This window comes from Plectropomus leopardus, chromosome 13 (genome assembly GCF_026936395.1).
Source record: "Plectropomus leopardus strain MGB_pleo_1.0 chromosome 13, ASM2693639v1, whole genome shotgun sequence".
Taxonomy (NCBI): Eukaryota; Metazoa; Chordata; class Actinopteri; order Perciformes; family Serranidae; genus Plectropomus; species Plectropomus leopardus.
The window spans coordinates 11099778-11114275 of record NC_142188.1 but is presented as its reverse complement, the minus strand read 5'-3'; the positions used below and the strand labels follow the sequence as shown (position 1 = coordinate 11114275).

General features: G+C 38.5%; 1 protein-coding gene across 1 annotated transcript in view; it reads right to left on the bottom strand.

The window, feature by feature from the left end:
- Positions 1–577: 577 nt before the first annotated feature.
- oprm1 (opioid receptor, mu 1) overlaps positions 578–14498 on the bottom strand; it is a 36763-nt gene continuing 22842 nt past the window's right edge. The window contains exons 2-6 of the mRNA XM_042502756.2: positions 9333–9682; positions 7097–7272; positions 5111–5289; positions 4637–4820; positions 578–3363 (exon numbers count right to left, since the gene is read on the bottom strand). Of these exons, the coding sequence (XP_042358690.1) occupies positions 3358–3363; positions 4637–4820; positions 5111–5289; positions 7097–7272; positions 9333–9682 (895 nt within the window). The 3' untranslated portion in view covers positions 578–3357. The remainder of the gene's footprint in view (positions 3364–4636; positions 4821–5110; positions 5290–7096; positions 7273–9332; positions 9683–14498) is intronic.

Sequence of the window (14498 nt, the reverse complement as noted above, 5' to 3'; positions counted from 1 at the left end):
AAAATCATTACACCCCCCACACAGACACAGAGGGCATTTATCTGGCCAAACACATTTAGGTTCACTTGTTCTAGGGTCCTAGCATTGTGCACGCAGGCTCACTGGTATGCCGCAGTGGGACAGTTAAATTGGAGCAGAGCAGTCGTTAATGTTATTTGTTACACCTGTGCTTGTCCTGCATTGACATCCTAATGCACAGCCAAATGAAGATACACACACTGAGCTGACGCAGCACCTTTGAGGCTGAAATATGGAGAAATGTCACACTAATAAGTCTTTGCATTGCAGCAATCATTTGGTGGTAAATTCTAGTTTGGAGGTAACACGTGTTTGATGGTGGAAAAAGCACAAACTGATGGTTGCTGGATTTGAATAATGCCTTCCCTGGCTATACAGTTTATTTTGAGATGATATCCCCGTAACTCATTTTTATTGTTTGTTACTTGTAGTAGTCATCACTGTGTGTACAGAGAAAAGAAGCTGCGTTGTGTCTCAGGAAGACGCACTTGTATTTTCAGGAAGGACACGTCGCAATGCAGATGATGCTTCAATTATATTCAAGAAAAAAGGCATTCAGTGAGACTCAGAAGTACATTTTATTCCATAGACAATGCACTGATTAACAGCAAAATTACATGTACTGTGTTACAGAGTGTCGCCCATAGAGTAGAAATTATCATCTGTACATTAGATTACAAGCAATGGCATTTCAAGATGAGAATACAAGTTAAGTCATGACTGAGTCACACGTATTATTATGAGCAAATAAAAAAAAGAGTTTAATGTGTATCAGATCATGGACACCATCAAATTATTGTCATTTTTAAAAATTGTCTTTACATTATTCTGTATGGTATACCAAATACCACCAGCTGCAAAATGTGTTATAATGATAGCCTATTACATTAATCCTAAATGTCAGTTTTTGTGTCAAACAATGTATCATTTTCTTTATCTCATGATAAATAAATATAAATGACAATTTCCTAAACTGCATTATAGCATACACAAGTGACACTTGCCCCCTTAAAACTGGTTTTGTTTATGGTTCATAAATGAAACATTTACATTTTGTTGCACAATAAAACTCATTTGCATGAATTATAGGATGTTACACTTTCGCCAAACTCAGCTGCTGTTTTTGCAATATTTTTTTTAACTTAGACAATTTGGCCACACATTTTCAAAGACTATATCTACAAAATTATATTTTTGTATATAAATTACTATCCATGCTACCTTTAATTTGTGAAGAAACTTTGTTTTTCCAGCATGCCTCCATGGTGACTGAATAACATAAAAATGGAGAAAATTCAGGATTTACTAGTGTAAAAGGGGGCAAAATTTTCAGCAAAAAACAGTTTCTCAGTTTCTGGAAATTTCATTGTCAATGGAGACATGCAAGAATAACATTTTCCTCACAAATTCAATGTAACATTGGTTGAGTAACTCATGTATTAATTATCATTTTGTCAGTGAAGTATTAATTTTAAACAGTTTCTGTCATAATAGCTGGTGGCCCGAAATACTGGAAATGATAACAGTTTCCTGCATATTCTTTCAAAATTGATTGAAAGCAGCAATACCAAAAATAGACTGTCTGTATGTACAGAATCACGTCACCAAACACCAGTTTTATGTCAAAACAAACAAAAAAACATGAAACAGTTGATTCAGTTAAACTCTGCATACATGTTCAAATTCACAATTGAAGGTTTTACACACATTATTTTCTCTTTAATATCTCCTCAGGTAACAAGGCAGCGTCCATATGACAAAAGTTATAGTTAAAAGCACAATAACTTGCTGGTCCAACATGATCATCAGAAATCTTTCTCTGGCAAAGTTATGATATCATGTTTATAGAAAGCAACAGAATACTTTAAGTATTTTACATTGGAGATAAATACAATCATGTCCGACTTTACAGATCATTAAAAAAAAAATACTTGTACACAGAATATCGAGTAGAGCTACTGTAAAGGCAACTGGCAAGTATAGCATACAGCACGACAAGTTAAGCACAAGCGATTCTAAAGATTACAACAGATGTACAATCCTGCTTGACTCACTTGTTAACTTCTTTACAAGTGTCTCCATTGAAACCAGTAGCTGTTGTAACGGCTGTTAAGCTGTAGTTAATCATACTCTGGTCAGCACATGTTCAAACTACGCTGCAATAGTACGCGCCGAGTGCTGTGCAAATGGGCTGATGCATCATTTTTGCTGGTTTGGAGGATCCACAGTTCAGCACAATGATCCAGCGTGATAAATACAGCTGGTTTTCCCTCTGTACATTCAGAAGTTTGTCAAATTCTGAGAACATACAGTGCTCAACTATATGTCTATTTAATGATAAAGTACAGTAAAAGGGCATAAAACTTCTTTACAGAGAATAAAAATAGAAAGATGGAGACTCAAGGGGCAGTAAATGACAGCAAAGGGTTAGCTGGGTTGAGAAAGCACAGTTTTACGTCAACACACTCAATCTTCCTGAAGTGGCCAAAGCCAGCATGGTGCTGTGGAGATCAATCAGTAGAGAGCATTGTAATAGGCTGGAATTCATACAGAGGGTGAACGGGAAGGTGTAAATGACTTTGAACAACACCTCCTGTCCAGAGATGTCTTCATGTGGTGAAGGAGCCACAGAGCTTTTGAGCATGAGTCCAAAATCGGATTACTTTACGGTCCATTCATCCCCATAAATCCATATTTCCTGAAAACTACAACTACATTGTCCTCACACGGACAAATAGAAAACATCAGGAGGAAAAGCGATGGTTAGAAGAGGAGACTTAGATCAATGAGGCAGCGTTCTCTGGAGCATTCAGATAGTAGTGTCTTGTGTGGGTGGCTTTTATAGATCTGTATACTGTCTTTGTTTGCTGCAAATATTCAGTTTGTATTATCTATCTTGTCATTGTAGTGATAATAATAACAAGATACAAGTTTTGTCAAGTTGTAGTAGAATTGTTGCTCAGTTTAGTGCAACAGCTTCCTCAGTAAAGAGGAGTATTGTTTTTTTTCTGTTTCAGTCTATCCTGACCTCATTCCTGTATCTGTTTCAGTAAGAGTTAAAGCCTTGCACAGCCATGCAGTTAGTAACAGTTAAGCTGCCCGGCAGGTGAACAGCCTGACCCGATGCAGCGCTGCAGTTAAGCTTGCAACACATCTGTAGAATGGTCTGTGCTATTGAGTCTCAGTCATGAGCCTGGTTTGTTTGTGTGTAAGTGTTGTTTGTGTTTTGTGTTTGTGTGGTCAGAGCCCCGTGGTGACCTGCGTAACCTCTGAGTTGAGATCGTCGTTGGCAACACCGCCACAACAGCGGGAGTCCACCGACGACCCCTCCAAGGCTAGTCATACCTGCAGAAAGGTGGTTAAAAAAAGAGAATGTATTTCTATGTTATGTTGTGTATAGTATATTTTTATGTACCTTTACATGACTGTCTGTTCATAGTTATACACCTAAAATATTGAATGCACTCTCATGTCTGTACGGTCAATTTGACGCTACAATCAAAGGGCACATGCTGAATCTTTAACCTGGAAAACACAAGGTCGGGTGCAGGATGCTACTCTTTAGCCTGCTGTCTGCTAACTTCCAAAAGCACGGAGGCAGGCTGCGTCTCAAGTTACTCAGTGACAATTACCAGCACTGCATTATAACCCATTTACCAAAAATCCAGAGTTCGGAGCTGATCTTCTGTTGTTTTTGAAGTGCGCATTAGGCCCAATATATTGTCTGTGGGACAGATGTAAAGCTCTGAGTAGCCCTGCACTAAACAACTTCTCCATATTTACCACAGACTGATATTTATTGGTGAAAGGGAACATATCTGCTGGTTGTAATTTGTTGTTCCTTGTCAAATAACATGCCGTGCATTGCTGTGTTCCAAAAGTTGAAGTTTATCTCAAGGCACAGTCATCACAGCAGTATTGTTTTCACTTTGAGTGTGCTCTCTCGATTTACCAGTCTATCTATGTTCTGACCCTCACCTGTGGTCATGAGCTCTGGGTAGTGACCAAAAGAATGAGTTAGCTGATACAAGCGGCCAAAATGAGCTTCCCTGGAGGGTGGCTGGGTTAGAGGTGTTCTGGGCACATCCAACTGGTAGGAGGCCCCGGGGCAGACCCAGAAAACACTGTAGGGATTACATTTATTATCTGGCCTGGGAACGCCTAGGGGTCCCCCTGGAGGAGCTGGAAAGCTTTGCTGAGTAGAGGGACGTCTGGAGTGCTTTGCTCAGCCTGCTGCCCCTGTGACCCGGCCCCAGATAAGCGGACGGCTATGGATGGATGGATGGTGTGCCTTCTGATCGTCTAGATTAAAATCAACAGATTTGAGGATGCAAAAAAATGTGATGTGTGTACGGGCCCTTAGTTTGGCATAAAAAAATTGGAAATAGGGGGAGAATTTTAAATTTGACCTAAAAAGAAACCACTTACGAGCATCTTTCAAACTCACAAAGAAAAACAACATTTTGTTTTTCTTAATGTGCTGGACTATTTTTTGGCCAGGTGAAGTGACTTTTGAGCAAATGACATATTGACCACAAGTCCTTGACTTAGTCTGACTGACTAGCTCCTGGCTGTAGCATCATTTACTCAACAGACACAAGTGTAGTCTTACATCTACCTGCTGATTGGACCTTTCTCCTGTGTTTGCACTGTTGTGTTCACGCTGGGGGAGCTTGCGGCTAGTGACTCCGGTCCGGGACGAGTTCTGCATCTCCATCACCGAGGGGCTCGGGGTGCAGAACTCACGGAAACAACGCTTGAAGTTTTCATCCAGGTAACCATAAAGAACCGGGTTCAGACTACTGCAGAGGTCAAAAACAACATTTCACAGCATCCCTCAAAACCCACCAACATCATTTTCACTTTCATTCGCAGCATAGCATGGGTCAACTACGAGTCGACTTCCGTCACTGAAAAAACCATGTACATTATCAAAAAGTCAATACCATTTGCTCTTATCTGTTAAACACACAATTCTTATCGGGCACATCCTGTTATCTACATTTAACAGGCTTTAATGATTTATCTCCTCTTATTAGACCTGAATTCTTAGCTTGAATATATTTGTCTGAGACTAATGCAGGGTCTCTACCTGTTAGTGTAGCCCAGGGCAATGCAGAAGTGCCAGGTGATAGTCTGCAGCGTGGAGCTGGGGATATTGATCAGAGCTGTGAGGATGACAAAGATGTGGATCGGTGTCCAGCATACGATGAAGACAGCAACCACCACCAAGACCATGCGGGTGATCCGACGCAGGTTCCTGTCCTTCTCCTGCATGCGTATGTAGAAGACATAGAAGGTTTAGTGTTGGGAGTAGGGCTGCACGATTAATCGAAGAAAAGAAAATCTGGCTCAGTGTGAGAGCCTTTACTGTGTTTTCCTGTTGCTTGGCTGCATCTGATGTGTGCACGCAGACACGAGGCAGAGAGAGGAAAGAGAAACGTGACAGACACAGGGGACATAACTTGAGTTAACAGCCTGCAGTTCTATCAGGACTTTCAAAAACACCTTAAAAAGATAGTAAAAAGCTGTTCAGCACGTATTCACGCAGCAAGTATTCACTTGTGACGTGCTATTATGTGTAGAGTTTTATTGCGTGTTTTATGTGGGATGTGCCTTTTTGTAGTTTTATGTCTGTCTTGTGTCATCTTTGTATCACTTTATATCATGTGCTATTGTGTGTATTGTTTGTCATATGTGTGGTTTTTTAAATATTTTGTACAACTTTATATTATCATGTTATTGTGCTGTATCTTTGCTCTGACATACTGAGGGACTGTAGATGTGAATTAGCTCTAAACTATAATCTGGTTCAGTGCATCAGATGGTAACATTTATGTTTTAAACTGTACATGGTCCCTTTTGAATTAATAAACAAATAAATAAAAATAAAATAAACCTCTCGTTACATTACTCGTTGAAATGAAAGTGAAATAAAATCCTCCAAAATCTTCCAAACAAATGCAATTTATTATTGTAATCCATCTAAGACCCAAGATTTGACACCTGTCAACCCCAAACTAGTCAAACATGTGTGTGTGTTGGGGCTCAGTTCATGTCTGTGCACGGAATATGTGACAATATACAACAATGTTTTGATATTTTTTAAAGTATTCTGAATACTTAAGTATTTCAAAAGCAAGTACTTAAGTAATTTAACTCAAGTAATAATTTGATTTAGCAACTTGTGTTGCTACTTGTGTCTATTCTTTGACTCAAGTAAGAGAGTTATGTATTTTGTCCCCCACTATGAAAGACAAGCACTTTGATATGTTATGTTGATGTTGTCTGTTTAAAGCCCTGTCTGAAAAGCAAGCATCTCAGAGGTGTTTTTTCACTTGAGCATCTAAGAGTGCAATAGAGAATTGTAATTTCAATCTTCAAGAGAAAAATCGTTTAGTTCTAGTTGGGAGTAAATAAGGGTACAAGATGAGTAGTGTAGAAAAGAGGAAGTACAGATAAACAGGGGAAATGTGATGTAGGGAAGGTAATGGCAGATGAAGTACACAGGAGAGTAGAGGATGAGAGGAAGGAGGAGGAGAACATGGTTAGAAGGGAATGAGAGTTGAAGAGTTGGATCAAAAGGCAGAGAGAAAAGAAAAAAGAAGATGGAAAGGAGGAAAAGTGGTTGGGAAAAGTGTGTCTCTGGCTGAGGAACCATGAGTGGAACCACATCATATCTACAACCACTTTGATATTGTATTGCAGCAAACGTCTAGTGCATTTTCTCAAAATGATTGTTGTTGGGTTATTTGGTCTTTTACTGCGATGAATTAAAACTGAGCCGCAACCTCAGGCTTAAGTTGATTCTCCCTAATTGCTTTCTCTTGAGAGCAATAAGTGCACCGTATTTGCATGCAAGCTCTGGGCAGCCTTGCATTTTGCTTCATTACTCCAAAAGATAGAATCAATTAGTTATTTTGTAAAAAGTGTAGACCACGTAGCTGGTAGACACAAGCTGTTGAGATTTCACAAAAAGCTCACTGATGCTTGCATTTCAAAATCCCCATTTGCATGTAATAGAAAGCCTTTGGCACAAAATATACAAAATACAAAAAGAAAACAGATTTTTCTTGACCTGAGAGCCCGACAGCATGCGCACACTCTTCAGACGCAGGATCATGAGGCCGTAGCAGACAGTGATGATGAGGACGGGCATGATGAAGGCGAAGATGAAGACGCAGATCTTCAGTAGGGTGTCCCAGTACCAGGAGGGGTGGGGGAATATGAGCTTGCAGTCAACAATGCTTGAGGCTACACAGCGTGAGAGATATATGTTGTCAGGTAAACAGGGACGCAAACATTCATCACTTCCACATGAGAAATTTCAAGAGTACCTATTTGTATCTGCTCTGAATATAACTCTGTTTTTCGGGATTAAAGGCACAGCGTGTACGATTTAAAGGGATTTAGTGGCATCTATCAGTGAGGACTTCATATTGCAATCAGCTGAAACTTCTCCTGGTTAGAAGTCCTTCAGTGTTCATTGCTCAGGAGGTATTTACCGGGAGCCAAATTATCTGCAGAGGCCTCTTCCTCTCCAAAACAAATGGACCAAGTGAAATGAAACGGGTAAAAACACTGAATAAAGCAGCTTCATATTACAAATCAGTTCTTCTCCCAAGTTGTTTGGCACACTGTGGATAGGCCGCCTGCTAGTGTGTGCTCACCCTATTTCTGATTCAGATGCTCAGGAGGTTTTAACTGGGAGCGGAATTATATGCAGAGGTCTCTTACTCCCCAAAACAAACGGACCCAGGGATTTAACCTTTTGAAACCTGGAGCCACATCACTTTTCTTGTGCTGCTTTCAAACGCCTTTCACAAGTATTTAAGCATTTGAACCCGTAGCAAATTGGTGTGATTTCTTTCAAAAACATAAGAAAAACTCAATAAGCAACTTGGTAAGAAATTTCAGGAAATTAGTACACAGTATCACTCTTTTACTAAAAAGCTAGGGAAAAATATCTAGGGTAAAAAAAAAAATAGCCACAAAGAACTTATATTTATAGCTCATCATAATTACATATTTAGAATTTAGCACTTTTAAAAACATTGTTTCTTTTTTAAATTATTATTATTATTAATTAATTATTATCTTTAAAAAATAACTGTTAGATAACTCATATTTGGGTGATTTTGTCTTTTCTTGCTTATTGCCTTCTTCCCATGTTTTTGAAAGAAATCAAGCCTATCTGGTCAGGTTTAAAAGAGTTTATCAAAACACTAAATAAAGCAGTTTCATATTATAAATCAGTGTTTCTCTGATGCTGTGATGCTGTTTGGCATGTTGGAGGTGGGCTGCTAACCATCTGCTATTGTGTGCTCAGTGGTTTTTTTCTCTGAAAACTGAAGGTCAAATGTTTAGGAGGTTTTCACCAGGAGCAAATTATTCGCAGAAGTCCCTTCATCTCCAAAACAAACAGACCCAGTCATTAAAACTGTTTAAACCACTGAATAAAGCAGTTTAACATTTTTAAAAAATCAGCGCCTTTTTGGTGTTCTTGTTGCAGAGTAGCTGAAAAATGGCAGACGCGAGAACTCGATTGCCCCTATCTAGAGTCTGTGTTTAAACGGCTCATCCTAAGACAATGAATGCACAATGATTCACATTTTCAGGTGATTATACACTACATACTTATCATATTATATTCCATTTCTGTCAATACATCCTAACACTAAATCCTAAATACTGGACCGTTGACCATGACACACAACATCATCAGTTTGAGTCCGACCATTTTCTGCGTTTCATTCCCCATCTCCCCCGTCATATTCTGCCATCTCTCTACTGTCTAAATCGCTAATAAAGACACGGACGCCCATAAAAATACCACTATTATGTGTTCTGTCTCGCTAAAGAAACAACATCTTAATGCTCCATGCAGAGTTAAAACTTTAGTGGGTCAGCAAATCCCTCATTACTGTCTGTCATCAAAACAAAGCGGGATCACACATTAGCAATTTCAGTTGCAGTTTTCCCTCCATTACCTCTGCAATTACGCTGTCAGAGAAGCCAGACTTTGCAGGTAGCCTCTTGACCACGCAGAGGATTGTATTAGTCACCATCCTGGCATATAGCATTAAATGGTTCTTTTATGCAGTTACAGAGAAACCTATAAGCAACTTGTCTGGATTGATTCCTTTTATAGAGCCTGCCTGAGTACATTGCTCTTTCAATCTGAAAGAAGATTGCTTTCTGATGAAATATACTTTTATTCGCCTTCGAAATGTTCCAGGAGAGATAAATTCCCTAATTTATTGTGGTTGTCTCAAAGGATATACAGCAATTATATTGTGTGTGCACATGCTTACGGGTGACGGCAGTGGAGGCCATGAACATGACAGGCAGCCCGATGGCCGAGGAGAGAATCCAGTTGCAGACGTTGACAATCTTTGCATTACGCGGTGTCCTAAAATCCAACGCTTTGACAGGGTGGCACACAGCGACGTAGCGGTCAATGCTCATGGTGGTGAGCGTGAATATAGAGGTGAACATGTTGTAGTAGTCGATGGACATCACCATCTTGCACAGTATGTCTCCAAATGGCCAGGTCCCCATCAGGTAGTTGACGCTCTGGAATGGTAGCGTGCTGGTGACCAAGGAGTCGGCCAGAGCGAGGTTAAAGATGTAGATGTTGGTGGCGGTCTTCATTTTAGTGTATCTGCACAGAAAGCATGGATTTATTATGAGACAAAGGGCCTCTGGGCACAGACATGTAAAATGTCCAACATTGCTCCTATACAGGAGCAAGACCCCCAAACTGACTACAGATGACGTGACCACATCACATATTGTTGTTTTGAGTCTCTTTGTGGATATTTATTGTCTCTCATTTTTAGTCTTGTAAAAGTCATTTTTAGTGTCTTAGTAGTCTTTTAGTGCCTCTTTGTTGTAGTTTTGAATCTCCTTGTAGTTGTCTTGAGTCTCTTTTAAGTCAATTTGTGTCTCTTTGTAGTCTTGTTCTGTCTTTTCAGTTCTTTTGAGTCTCTTTGGGGTCTTTTCATGTCCTTTGGTGTCTTTTTGGAATGGAATAAAGAAGACACTACAAGGACATAAGTAGAGTGCCAAGAAATTATTTAAATGTGTTCAGTTTGTGTTTGTACAGGAAGAGCATCCATCATTAAAAAAAAAAGCGTGCTTCAAGGTACTGTCTGAATGAAGGCTGATCAAAGGCTTTTACGGATGATTATGGTGGTAAATTGGTCAAAAGAGGCAGGTACTTCAAAGAGAATGGATGATCGTGGGCTGTTTGTTGAAACAGAAGAAAGAGTGTGGATCCATTAGCACAAAGGATGTAACACAGACGGCTGAAAATGCCTCAAGTGTTTAGAGCTCCTGTCAGCAAAGAAAAATGTTATGTTTAGCGTTTTCTGTTTACTTTGCAATGAAGCAAAGGTGAAGCTGGATCACGTCAAGAAGATCTTAAAGAATCTACCTTGTACGTCATAACCTGCATACCAAAGACTCCAAATGAAATATGTAAGAGAAAAGAATTATCTGGTTATTTTTTAGGTTTACATTTCTTAATGACATCCAGTGTTCATGAAAAAAGAGCATTAAATGTTTTTTTTTTAATGGATTAAATAAAGTGATAAATTGAGCAACAACCTGTAGCTCAAGACCACATTGGACAAGTCTGAGTGAAGTATGACATTTTATTCAAGCTGCTTTTGTTTTCATAATGATAAATGTGAGACGAATTTCTACTGCTGGCTCCCCCAATGAGGTCAACATGCCTCCGAGCTATTAAGCAGCTCCACAGAGAGCTAATCAACCCACAATGAAGCTATAATGAAGCTATTCAGGAATTAGAAGATGCTACCTGTGAAAGGCACTTAAATTCTAATTTCACTTATTATTTTGAATTCGTTTTCCCATATAGGTGAGTTAGATAAGAAAATTGATACCACTCTCTCATCTGTTCATTAATCTCCTGAGTCTCGAGCTTTTGTTTTTAACTTATCATTTGACATTCGTTAAACTTGATAAGTATAAAAAAAGATGCATTTTTAACTACTCCATCATATAAACAATGGGTTTATCTTTTATTGTATCAAGTTTGTAACAAAGTACAAACAGATTATTTCAATATCTTAAGTAAAACAAATTGCCAGCAATGCAACATTTGTTCAGTCTTGCAACTCTAAGGGTAAATGGTCACTGTTATAGTCTAGAGTGTCTAGAATGGATGAAAATTATTCATTTCAATGCCCAAACAGGGCTTTGCAACAAACATTGCAAATAATGCAACATGTCTAAAAGCCTTGTGACTTGTCCGTTTTGTAACTGTAGACATTTTCCTTGCTCCATATTTAAAGCTAGGAATATCAGTTGTTTTTTTTCAGTAACAGTCACACATTGGTCTGTGTGAAATGCTGTGATAATACAAAAATAAAGTCCCAATGTCCACAGTTGAGCAATTCCAAATTAACAGTGTCTTAGCTTGTTACTTTTGAGAAAATTAGTGAAATTTGTATGCCTTATCAAACCACAAACATTACTATGCATACATTAACAAGTTTAAACCATAATGGTTAGGATTTGTAACTTGTGCACCGTTTAGTTGGGTTTGGCTGTGACTGTCCCAAATTGTCAAATAGCAATGCTTGTTCAATACTGTTTACTTCTATATATGACGCACTAAGTATCCTCATGCATCTGTTGTTGATGCTTCAGGACAGCATGTCAATTTATGTCTCTTAAATGAATTGTGTCTCATCAAAATACCCTTCTGTTTTCACAGAAAATGTGCAGTTTATGTTTTAGATGCATACAGTCTTTTTTAAAATAAACGTATAAAGTCAGTAAAACACTTGTGTTTATGCCCATTTCCTTATGCAACACAAGTATGTAGTTATTTTTAGAAAAAGAAAACATCATGGTTTGGCTCAACATTCACACAGGAAGTGAACAGTGGGCTCCCTGGTGAAAGTCTGGGGTTTGTTGGACCAATCCGCCACCCCTCCCTCTACAAGCTCGATAAGGACTCTCCAGCTCCTTACATTAGGTTTTTTACAGTTGCATATCATGCCTCAGCAAAAGATACCATCTAGATTAAGAATGACAACAGGCTGGCCATCACAGATCAGTGTACTGTGCTTTGCTGCCACTAGTTGGCACAAAAACAAAAAATAAAACGTGTCCACTAATGACCAAAACAGGTCAAAGTTTAGCAGAATGAATTATAAATTGTAGCAGAAAACCAGAATATTTTGTCCTCATATGAAGACACAGAGTCACAGAAGAAGCTACATTGAGCAACTCGTTAGCTTCGCTTAGCATAAAGACTGGAAATGGGGGGGAACTGTTAGCATGGCTGATCTTTCAAACTGTTACAAAATACACCTTTTCCAGCACCTCTAAAGCCCACTAACACGTTATGTCTCATTTGTTAATATAAAAAATATAGAGAAAAAAGAAAAGAGTAAAAAAGTAATTATACCTATGTATTGTACTATTCCTTGGCTTTAGGTAGTTGCCAGGCAACCAGAGGAGACACCAGCAAGTTACTGGTTTCCAGCTAGGAATTAAATATCCCCCATAAAACATTAAAAAGTTTTCACACCGATTTTTTGTAGATGTAATAGGCTATAATATATCAATTAGAGAGTGTTAGAGGTGCTGCTGACTATAGCCTTACATTTTTAAGACCAATTTGCAAATGGTATTCATCTGCTCATGACCAAAATGTCAAACTATTCCTTTAATTCAATTTCCAAGGTACAACAGTAATTATTCTGTTTCCCCACTTTTCCATGTAAAGACTACTTAGACACATCCCTGCCGTAATGTTATTGAATTATTCTGGATGCACAAAGTGACAGTGATACATTACACCCTCTGGTCTTCACTTTATTAAACCCCAGCTGTCATTCTACCTGCGAGGTAATTTACTTCTATTTCATTGCAGCACTCACCTCAATAATCCCAAATCCTCTTAGCAACCAGAAATGACAGTGAGTTCATTAAATTCTGATTAACGTTAACACTGACAGCTTAGTGGGTTTGTTATTTCAAGCTTTATTTGAACAGGGACCGACGAGGCACCTCGAGATGCGGTAAAAGCTGTCATGCTACGCTGAGTAGTGTGCTGGAGCTGGTGGTAATTTCCAGCACCCCTTTATTGACTTTGAGACTGTTGTTAACATGGCTACAGATGATGGCTCATTTTTTCTCCAGTGTGCTGTATGTCTGAGGCTTATGCATGTCCAGCATGCCGTGTGGGGGTTAATGGCCTCATCTCGTCTAAATTAACTAAACGAGGTGTTTTATTAATGAGTGTTCAGCTTTAATTTATTCTTCGCCCTTGAGATTATGTCATGCTGATGATCACCCATTTCTTGTCAACATGATTTGATTATATAATTGTGAAAGATATATTAATGAATAAATAAAAAAAATACATATTCAGTGGAGATAACAATTCAAGAGGAACTTTGTTTTTAACTCTATATAATCAAAAACTGCTCATGTTGTTAAAACTAGATTGTATGCATTTCCGTTGTTGAGAGTTCAGTTTAAGTCAAACAGCCCAGACATTTCACTCACTGACCCTCCAAACTGTGGTAGAAGTAGCCATGTCAATTCTAAAAAGAAGAACACAGGTTGACATGCCCTTTTCCACTGAGAATATAATGAGGACACATTGCTATGTGTAATTATCTCTCCTTTCATTCATTCAAATCCCCCAAGACCTCAAACTCTATAACTAACTCTAACTCTCTATCTAACTCTACCTAACCGTACGCAAGTGCTCTGAGAGTCTAAACATAACCACAAAACACCATGCTTCAGTTAAAATAAACTGATATTATCGGTAAAAAGCTTAGTGTGCAGGATTTTCTGGGAAAAAAAAGGTATGACCCAAGTGTGTGGTGGCGTATTTATCTGCAGAAACTGTGGCTGTAATCAATTTGAAATTATGTTGGTGAAATTCAGATTTGGTTGTTCTATTTTTTTGTTCATATAATGCTTGGAGTTTGAATTGTGTTCGGTGGGACATTTTGGCTGACAATGACGTCCATGTAATGTAGCTTATGCAAACTACACTTACAACAAAAAAATCATTTTTTTGCCAACACTTGGGCTGGGCAAGATTGCTTTAAAATAATATAACAATACTTAAATCCCAATACACAATATATATATCCATCTCGATATATTGAAATCTCATCACAGTACTATAATACAAATGTATTAAATTAACTAGGGGACCGAAGTTTGAATGTTCAAATGGTCACTGACAATTCCTGCATAGCATACATTCAAAGATACGTTGTTGGTAAATGTTTTGCGATATCATCTGTTGAAAGATACATTAATTAAAATGTTTCCTCATGCTGATGAAAAATTAAATTCAGGTAGCATTGCATTTCAGTAAAAACACATTTGCTGTTTCAAATTAGCCGTGTATAAAGGTAATTTTTAGGATGCAGGTAAGGGAGAAGAACTACCCAACTACTGGTATTTTGGGAAAT